The sequence below is a fragment of the Gopherus flavomarginatus genome, chromosome 4, assembly GCF_025201925.1.
Source record: "Gopherus flavomarginatus isolate rGopFla2 chromosome 4, rGopFla2.mat.asm, whole genome shotgun sequence".
In the NCBI taxonomy this organism is placed as follows: Eukaryota; Metazoa; Chordata; order Testudines; family Testudinidae; genus Gopherus; species Gopherus flavomarginatus.
In genome coordinates, this window is record NC_066620.1 from 187,753,967 (window position 1) to 187,764,206 (window position 10,240).

Sequence of the window (10,240 nt, forward strand, 5' to 3'; positions counted from 1 at the left end):
ATTTTCATTGCCCTCTGCTGGACTCTCTCTCCAATTTGTCCACATCCTTTCTGTAGTGAGGGGCCCAAAACCACCCAATACTCCAGGTGTGGCCTCACCAGTGCCGAATAGAGGGGAATAATCACTTCCCTCGATCTGCTGCAACGCTCCTACTAATGCAGCCCAATATGCTGTTAGCCTTCTTGGCAACAAGGGCACACTACTGATTCATATCCATCTTCCCATCCGCTTTAATCCTCGGGTCCTTTTCTGCAGAACTGCCGCTTAGCCAGTCCCCAGCCTGTCGCAGTGCATGGGATTCTTCCGTCCTAGGTGCAGGACTCTGCACTTGTTCTTCTTGAACCTTATCAGATTTCTTCTATCCTCCAATTTATCTAGGTCAGTGGTTCTCAAACTTCTTTTTTCACAGACCACTTGAAAATTACTGAGGGTCTCGGCGGACCACTTAATGATCTTTCCAAGTGTTGTTTGTACTGTTAGCTAACTATTGTAAAGCACTTCCAATAAAAGTGCTATATAAAAAACCTTAATAATAATAATAAACTTTTTTTGTTCTGCAAATAAAAGCACACAACTCATATTTTAATATCAGTAGTCTTACCTTTCTAATGTGATGGATGTGACCTCTCTCCCCTGCCATGGCAGCCCCTGAGCTGGGGCTGGGAAAGAGGGAGATCTCACCCGCAACAGCAGCCACAGAGCTGAGGCTGGAAAGGAGGGCTGTCTCTTACTGGCAGCCATAGCCTCTTTCTCTGACTACCGCAGCCCTACATATCCCAAATTCCCCCCATCCCTTCTCACTCCACTGCCCCCTCTCACCTACCCCTTGTTCTCCCCAAGGCCACCATGTCACCTTACATCTGCATCTTCTTCAGGGTCCACTCACGTAATTAGTGGAGCCACGCTTGCACGGCTCCACTAATTAGGTGGATGGACCCTCATTCTCTTGTGTGCAGCTGCCCACGTGCGCACCTTAGAGGGAACTATCCATGGACCACACGAATGGAGCTTGCGCACCACTGGAGGTCCAGGACCACAGTTTGAGAACCTCTGCTCTAGGTCACTCTGTGCCCTATCCCTGCCCTCCAGCGTATCTCCCTCTCCCCCCAGGTTAGTGTCATCTGTGAACTTGCTGAGGGTGCAATCCATCCCGTCCTCCAGATCATTAATGTCACCAAGGGTTCTTATCCGGTATAGGTGAACACCTCCAGCTTGCTCCACATGTCTACAAAGTACTGAAATAAACACATGACCAAAGCCATCATAGCACTAAGGCTCCCTCCTGTCTAATGGGCTGAGGATGTCTGTTGCACTCAGAGCGTTCTTGAACACCTGATATAACCATGAGATTTTTGAGATGCCTTTTTGCCCAGGTTGGGAATGTTACATTCTAAACTACTGCACACTATCATTGAATAAGCTTGTATAATAGCTGCCATCTATATGACTCAACAGGGAGCCAGACTATTGTCTTCTCCCATCATATGCAAATGTCAGGCCATTGCAATTGCTTCAGCCAGATTGCAAACCCAGAAAGTATCTTGTTTTTAAAATCTCATTGTATAGGTTCCTAGGAACATTGTGAATTAAAATGTGTTTAAAAGACCTGAATCACTTATGCCTTTCCTTCTCCTTAGGTGATCCGGCTGCTCATGCTGCTGCCACTCTGTTGGGAGAAGGGAGGAAAAGGTCTTCTGGGTTGATCCCATTAAATGTGGGGCCTGCTTTCAGCCCAGACCTCCCTGCAGCACTTCTGTCCTTTGTCCCTTCCCACCTCCCTCTGTTATTCCATCCTGCTTATGCTGTTTGAACGCTGGGCCCAAGCAATGCAAAGCATTCCGAAGGGCCTTGACTTGGCTCCAGCTCTGCCGAATGTCTCTGCTGCAGATCCAGGGCTGGAGCCTTTGATACTGATTGATGGTAGCAGTAAGGGGGAAAGTACTGCTTTAAGGAGGGGATTTTTAAAGGCACTAGGAGGAGACAGGCACTTTCAACTCCTATTGACTTAGGCACTGAATGCACACTGTAACTGCCCTTTGTGCCTTCAATTTCTAACGGGAAGATTTTCAGTCTTTAAATATGGACATTTTTCAAGAGTTTTCTCCCCATTGCTTCCCTCATTGGACCCTGGCCAACCCAGTAATAGCAGTATGTCAGCCTGTGCAGAGTTTTGTGGTCAAAGGCAGGAAAAGCACATTGCAAGCTGGACTCAAGCATCCCAGGCTGTGTAGCAGGGTAAGCTGGGGTAGAGCTGTGGGGAGAGAAACATGACTGAGCAATGAGGTATGCACAGGGTCACACCAAACCACCCATTTCTTCTCTTCCCTAACCTCCCCACCCCCTTACCCTGCCTGGGCAGCATCAGCAGCTGGGAGATCTTGGGAAAAGGGGAGGAGAGTGAATCAGATATTTCTTTGACAGAGGAGGTTAATGAAGTAGATAAGCACTTTCTTGCTTAAAGCTGTATGCAGATGCTTATATTTAGCAGCCCAGTGGTCTCTGCAGTGGAGAAGTACTCTCTGCGGGGTGGCTTCATCAGTTGATATGTGGACATCCAGGAAGTACAAACATATCAATATCCATCTTTCCACTGCATTACTTGTTTACAGTCCATGAGCGTAACATATCAATTGGAGTTCAGTCGTGGCACAGCAGGTGACGTGCTTGCTCTTTTGTTTTACAGCTGTTAGATCCTAACCTAGAACAGAATGGGGAAGCAGAACAGTAAGCTGCGACCTGAGGTACTCCAGGATCTCCGGGAGAATACAGAATTCACAGACCATGAGCTTCAGGAGTGGTACAAAGGCTTCCTAAAAGATTGCCCCACAGGTCATTTGACTGTTGAGGAATTCAAAAAGATATATGCCAATTTTTTCCCCTATGGTGATGCATCGAAGTTTGCAGAGCATGTGTTCCGCACTTTTGATACCAACGGCGATGGGACAATTGACTTTAGGGAATTTATCATTGCGCTGAGCGTCACTTCTCGGGGAAAGCTCGAGCAGAAGCTGAAATGGGCATTTAGCATGTATGATCTTGATGGCAATGGATATATCAGTCGTGGCGAAATGCTTGAAATTGTGCAGGTGAGGAATGGTCTCATTTTGTAAAACTTACCTTTTGCAAAAATTACCGTTTGAATTAATATTGCTGGAATCACTTGCCCGCTTAGCTAGAGACTTCAGGTCTAGGTAGAGGTGCACCCTAATAGCCGTTCTGCTTGCTGCTGGTACTTCAGAGGAGTTGCAGCCAGAGCATAGGTGCTGGAGCACATTCCTGATGCAGTTCTTCGCTGTCATTCCAAATGGCACTGCAGAAAATAATTCTACCCACAAACTACAAATGTCTAGAGGCTCTGAGGAGAAATGGGCCTGAACCAAAACCCCCGTCACCTTGTCTGCCTCCTACCTCCTCCAAACCTCCCCCGACCTCCTCCATTTGAGGTGTTCAAAATCGATACCAGATCTGGATCCAAATTTTGGAAACAGCCCCAGGAATTTTAATGGATTGAACCATAATTCCAGATATGAATGCCATATACTCTGAAGTTCAAATTCTGTGATTTGAGCCCTCCTGTGCTTTTAAAGTGAAAGGCCTTAAACTCCTTTCATCTCACTGCAGTACAGGGAAGGTGCTGGACAGCTCCTTTCACCACCACCCCCCCCCCCCCCCACACACACACACACACGCTGCGCACCTGGGTAAGAAGCCTTTGAGGACTGGTAATGTCAGAAAGAGCCTTTCCCCTCTAGGTCACCAGTTCAAATCCCAGTTGTGATTGGTAGTGACAGAAAATACAGACCAGCTGACTGTTCAGCCTCTAACAGTATTTGGTGCTCTCAGGCTGGTTCCTACTGGACAGGTATCCAAGCCACCATGGTAGTTGAGTGCTTCAGCAAGTGTTGCTAGGAACAGAATTTAGCTAGAGTGTGACCAACTTTTCTCCCCCAAGAAATGGTTCCTCTAGAACAAGCTAGGGAGAAATTAAATTGGCAGGGGAGTGTCTTGCCCATGCTGTACCTCATGAGTTCAATGGATAACAGGTCTTCAGTTTAGTCATCTATCTCCTTTCCATAGCATGGAAGTGTAGCTCCCTCCCAGCCCACTGTGCACAATAATTACGGAAGAGCAGTAAGTGCCTATGCAGGTGCATTAAAAGCCACCCTGAAGCTATGAGACCAGTCCCCAGACTCAAATGAAAGGAAGGAAAATTACATGTGGGAACTTTTTTCCTATATATTTTAGCTCTTGTATTTTAGTGTGTGAACTTAAATACTGACTTGACTAATGCAGCAGTTGTGTTGGTTTTCTAAATCAGAAATAAATGCTGGAAAAAGCAGATCAAGTCTGCAATTCCTTTTATTTGTTTTGGTTTATAGGGGTTTTCAGCTGTCTGCCAAGGTTGTTGTTTATTGCTGGAGGCTTAAGTTCCTTTCCTCAGTCCTGATGTGTTATAGCTTTTTTCATTATTATTTTTTATATATTTAGGCAATCTACAAAATGGTGTCATCTGTAATGAAAATGCCAGAAGATGAGTCCACTCCAGAGAAACGAACAGACAAAATCTTCAGACAGATGGACACAAACAATGATGGTATGATTTCCACTAGAAGTCCTTCATTAGGTCTTAAAAATAAACTTGCATTGTCTGATACCATACTGATAACACTTAACTTTTAATTTTAAAAAAATTGCTTTCAAGGGGGCTTCAGTTCTGTCTGTCATCTCACAGTGGTGTCAGTCACAGTAACATCTGAGTGTCTGTTGTCTGTAACCAAATAAAATAACGGCGAATGAGCCTTTGTGTTTGTAGAAATCAACAAGGTCCCTATCTTCCAGACTTGTACTGATCTTTTTTGTAAAAAGGTGTAGCCCTTTATTTGCGACGCTCACCCTTTCAGACCATCTTTCTGCTGACAAACCAAGCTAGTGACATTGGCAGCAGCCTAAGTGCTTGTGCATCAGAAGTAAGATCCATCCTCAGGCTTGGTCTGTTGGATGTTGCTATACTGCCCTGCTCTCTGATCTCTTCCTCCATACACACCTGTGTGTGAAATCTTTTCTCAAACCGTGTCTGCCCTCTGCCTGTGGAATCAGGCACCCTACCCTGTCGGACTCCAAGCAGCTCAGCTGTATGGCTGTCGGTCTGTAGAACACTAGCGGGCACGCTGCTTCTCCACCTAGCCTTTGCACTGTCAGTGGGTAACAAATTGTGGTACAGCACAGGAAAGGCAAATGGGAGCCTTGCTCTGGAAGGCATAAGAAAAGACAGACTGTGAGTGGGGCAGCGGGGATAGCTCAGTGGTTTGAGCATTTGCCTGCTAAACCCAGGGTTATGAGTTCAATCCTTGAGGGGGCCACTTAGGGATCTGGGGCAAAATCAGTACTTGGTCCTGCTAGTGAAGGCAGAGGGCTGGACTCAATGACCTTTCAGGTCCCTTCCAGTTCTATGAGATAGGTATATCTCCATATATTATGGCAAAATGGTAACAGAGGTAGGAAGGAGCTAGATTGTAAAATGAGCAAGGGAGAAAATGAGCAGAGAGGAATAGAAACGGGAGGAGGAGCACGAAGCCAGAGAGAGAACACAAATACAGGGTGGCAAATATCGTGAATGAGGAGGGGACTAGTAGAGAAGAATAAAGGTCTGCTGGGGGCCAGTTGTGTGCTTTCCTCCCCCAGCTTGTATACTGCAAGAGGAGAGAATGGCAGGTAGTGGAGGGGGGGCTCTTGCCTGAGGAGAGGGGGAGAGAAGATTGAGGACCCTCTTCTCCCTTGCTGCGCCTCCAAAGGCCTGCTCACCTCTCCTGTGCCTGTCCAGCTTGTTCCCTGTGCTAGCTCCATGACCAAGTGCCCTCATTTTTTTCATTTGCAAAAATCACCCTGCTCCTTTGAGGGCGTGTGCCCAAATCAATCTCATGCACTGTTTTACAGGGCAGTACCTGAGTAACTGCTTCTGGAAACATCCTAGTTGCATGTTGCACAGAGCGATCTTATGTCATCCATCTAAGTAGTCCCTGCCAGTAGAACCAAGTCGGAGCTGTGCTTAAAATTGTATTCAATGACCAGGCATCTCGGACTATGGCCCACTGTAATTGTTGGGAGAGTGGCAGCCTGAATAGATGCATCTGCCTACTTAGAGGGGAGGCAGAGCTGCTAGCCACCTTACTGTTTCTCTTCTCCCCACTCTCTTTTTTTTCCTACTCAGTTTAATCTCCTGCTGCTGTCTCTGGCAATCTGTTCAACCGTGACGTTATCTTTTTGTGTGAAAAGGCTCCTCTGAAACTTCTATAGCTTTAGTGTCTTCAGCTTGTGCTTCAGCGCCTTCAACTGGGAGGGTATAAACTAGGGACAAAGTCTGGCTCTCCTTACAGTTCCCTCCTATGAGGCTACTCGCATGCATGAGGAGAGCAAGATTTGGTATCAGATTTGTACCTCCATTCTTTTCTCAGCTCTGCAGTTTTATATTCCTGCTTTAAGCATCTTTAGATTTTTCTAGCTCCATTCAGCCGTAGAAGTGATCATGTAGCTCCAGATTTTTTTTTAAAGGCAGGGGTTTGTGCTTGCAAAATTGTGCCTCTGAGCCATACCCTTAAAGATTTTTATGGCTCCCTCTGAGTCATGTTCTGTTGAACTGACAGTAGATGGAGCCCTGGGGTAAAAACCTGACTTTGCTGAGGTCCACAGGATTTGGGCCATTGACTTCAGTGGGGCCAGGATTTCCCTGTTTGGCGCTACGTGTGGAGGGATACAAAACTAAAACATGTAAAGTAGTCCTTCTGTGACACATTTGGCATGCAGAGATACGTGATAGGGCAGTGTGGCAAAACCTGGAATATATAGTTTCATTAAAGCAATTCCATAACTAGCAAAATGTCACACCTGTAAGTAATGTATTGCTTAGTAATAGAATGTACATAATGAGAAGTGTAATTTCAACACCTCCAGCTGTCCCTCCTGCATTTCCAGCCGAGAGAGAGGAGAATAGCACCTTGTGTGTATGCTTCATTGATAGGAATTGAATGGCTTCTCATTGTCTGCTGTGCCCTGGGACAATGCTGCCAGATTTTGCTTTGTACTGTACTTTGTCCTGGAGTGTGGCACACAAACAAACAATCAACTTGTGTGAAGTTTTGTGAAAACTTTGGCTAGCAAAAATTCTTCTCAGAAATGCCAGTGTTTTAACAAAAAACAGCTTGCCCAGAATATAAGTGCCTTGTCTTGCTTTGGGTCCTTGCATCTCTCTGCTGTCCTGGCATATGATACCTTGGTCAGGTGAGCTAATACTGGTGCTTGACCATTGAATCCAGTCGTTGTCCCCATGATAGGCTGAGATCATCTGTATATGCATTTTCTCTAATATTTTTAATAAAAGCAAATGTTGTTACACATCTGCTCCCTCCCAGGGCCTTCCACTTGTAGGAAAAGGGATAACGAGCAAAAGTCAAATGCGAAATCTGAATCTGTGGTAGGAAGCTTCTATTTGGAACAATAAAATGTATGTTAGTCTTTTTAAAACAGAAAAAAAACCCAGTAAAAATGGAGTGTAAGAACAGATGCATCTGTAATTCATTGAGACGCTCTGATACTCTGGGAATGAATGTTATAGGAAGAAAAATTGTAAATTAATACCGTACTCTGGAGTGTGTACTAAACACATGCAAGGAGCAATTAAAAACAAAAAAAAGCAATATGAGCTAAAAGCAGTGCCAAGTGTTAGAGAATAACACCTAAGGGGTGGAACTGAAACGTGATGAGGTGGTTCTCACACTGGAACGTTTCTGTTTGAGTGTGTTCATTGTACGTGGGTTTAAAATCTCAGCTGAGGATCTAAGCTAAAATTCTACTTCCTAATATGTGTGCAGTAAGATTATGCAAAACATGCCACACTGTTCTCCAAAGAGTTATTTTTATTTTGCCAAGAGAAAATTATGTGGTGGTTATTTCTATAATGAGGGCAATTTAAATGGGTAAGAATTGCCTTGGAATGTTGTGTATATAATTACATCTGTATGAAGTATTTCATACAATAATGTAAATGGACATGACTGCCAGAATATTTTGTGTAATGACAATCCCAGTAGCAAATATTTTATTAAAAAGTATAAAACCTACTGATTAAACTAGTTACATGTATAAGAAACTTCTTTTACAGAGTATTAAGGTCATTAGCATCTACTAATAACTATCCCAGACCTACAACTTTAGACATGCAAAGTAGGTTCATTGAATTCAGGACTGTCCTAAACTTTGCCAGCTTGTAATAAACCTCGAGATTATAAAAGCCAGAAGTCATTTCAGGAGTTCAGCATGCTTCAGTCACCCTGTCATAGCCCATCTGCTGGGGAGGTTACATTGACTCAAGGGGGGGAATCATCGGGCCCAGTGAAATCATCCTAGAAAGATCCATTTCAGTTCTCAGTAAATGTTTTGTTGCTTATTTCTCTACATCTGTGGGTGTGTAACATACTATACAAGAGAATACATTGCACATGTACCAGGTGCAAAATATTGATAAGAAAATGTAATTATTTCAATACTGTTGTTCAAATTACAGTTAATAAAGGCGATCCTGAAAGCCTCTGTAGGCAGCACTTGTATGAGCTCAGTGGAAGTTCCACCAACCCAGGGATTGTAGGTGTGGTCCCAGAGTGAAACTGTTATAAGAGAACAGTTCTAGACTTTTCAGCAATGGTAACTAACAAATAATTACAAGTGGTGCAAACTCTGGTCGTTTTGATTAATGGTCATTCACACCTTTTGTGAGTTTCAGGTTTTAAAAGCCAGTAATAGCCACGGATTTTTTTCATAGTTTTGAACCCTGACCCCATAAATCAGCCCAAATTGGCCCAAGTTTCAGGTTTGTAACAAAACCTGAAAAACTAATTCGTAGGGGTCTGATTGCAAAGGTTTTGCCCAGCTCAGCAAACAGGGCATCGCTTCAGCATCACTCAAGGCCTGTTTCTTGTACCACAGCACAACTGACCATAGCAATAATTCACAAATGTAAAATGAACTACATCACATTGCCCAGTGTTAGGGACACTGTTGCATGATCACCTATCAGTACATATGATGCAAATATCCTGGGTTCTGTGTGGTTTAAAATCTCACCCTTGATTGAAGCCCCATTTCTAGACTAGTCTGTGCGTATAATGAATGTTTGTACTCCAGTTTTGTATTAAGGCAGTTCTCTGCTTAAATTGTTGACCTAAGGTGGCATTATTAGTACAATTGTTTTAACTTGATAATGTCCCTGTTTAATGTCAAATGTAAAGTAAAATATTAGATTTGTTTACTTGAAAAAATAGTGCAGCCAGGCTTGAGGAGGAAAGGAGTGCCTGGTTCACCTGCACGGCAGCCAGTTTCACCCTAAATCCACTTGGAGTAGGAGATGTGTATTTTTAGGTTTCTGTGAAGGATTTATTTTTAAGCTCTGTTTGATCTTGCAATGCAAGTGACTTTTTTTTGTTTTCTCCTTTCAAGGTAAACTGTCCCTGGAAGAGTTTATTAAAGGTGCCAAGAGTGATCCCTCTATTGTGCGATTGTTACAGTGTGATCCAAGCAGTGCAAGTCAGTTCTAATTAAACTCTGGACAGTTTGCAAAGAAACTGCTGGCTTGTTGTTCAAGCTTTGCTCGCAAATGGATGCCTTCTCAATCATTCCTCAACTTGCTAGTGGATAAGATTCCATTGCCAGATTGTGTGTGTGTGTGTGTGTGTGTGTGTGCGCGCGCGCACGTGCGTGTATCAGAGTGAGGACTGCCTCACCTCTCTCACTAACATGAGTGCAACGTTCCTTTTGCAGTTCCGTTTTTCTCCCTCTTCCTCCCCTCCAATGTTACCACTCACTCTACATGGTTAACGTAATTGAAAGGTATGTTTACATGCAGATACAAAGAGTTCAAATTTCTGGTGAAGTATCTCATCTTTTAGTCAGTAAGAATGATGGCTTCTGGTAGCCCCAAGAAGATAGAATTTTTATCCAACTTAGCAGATGATAGGTCGTCATTTTTGAAGCAAAATGTGAACTGAATGGAGTAGAAAGAAGAAGAGAGAAGCTTTTCTGGGCATGGTTCCAAATTGTCTGTGCTTTTGAGGAAAATTGCTTGCACTTATCTGATTGTCTACTTTCTTTAATATTATATATATATAAAAATTATATATATATGGTGAAGTAAAATTTTAATATGTAGGTCAGGTATTTATGCATAAAGTAGAATTCAAGCTTAATTTCTTCT

The 10,240-nt window shown here is 43.6% G+C and overlaps 1 protein-coding gene across 6 annotated transcripts in view; it reads left to right on the forward strand.

Annotated features, from left to right (window-relative positions):
• Positions 1-9,728, forward strand: part of HPCAL1 (hippocalcin like 1) — a 119,180-nt gene extending 109,452 nt beyond the window's left edge. For all 6 annotated transcript variants that reach the window (XM_050951040.1, XM_050951036.1, XM_050951035.1 and 3 more), the window contains 3 exons: positions 2,684-3,086; positions 4,489-4,594; positions 9,487-9,728. In XM_050951040.1, the coding sequence (XP_050806997.1) occupies positions 2,709-3,086; positions 4,489-4,594; positions 9,487-9,584 (582 nt within the window). In that variant the 5' untranslated portion in view covers positions 2,684-2,708 and the 3' untranslated portion in view covers positions 9,585-9,728. The remainder of the gene's footprint in view (positions 1-2,683; positions 3,087-4,488; positions 4,595-9,486) is intronic.
• The last annotated feature ends 512 nt before the right edge of the window (positions 9,729-10,240 follow it).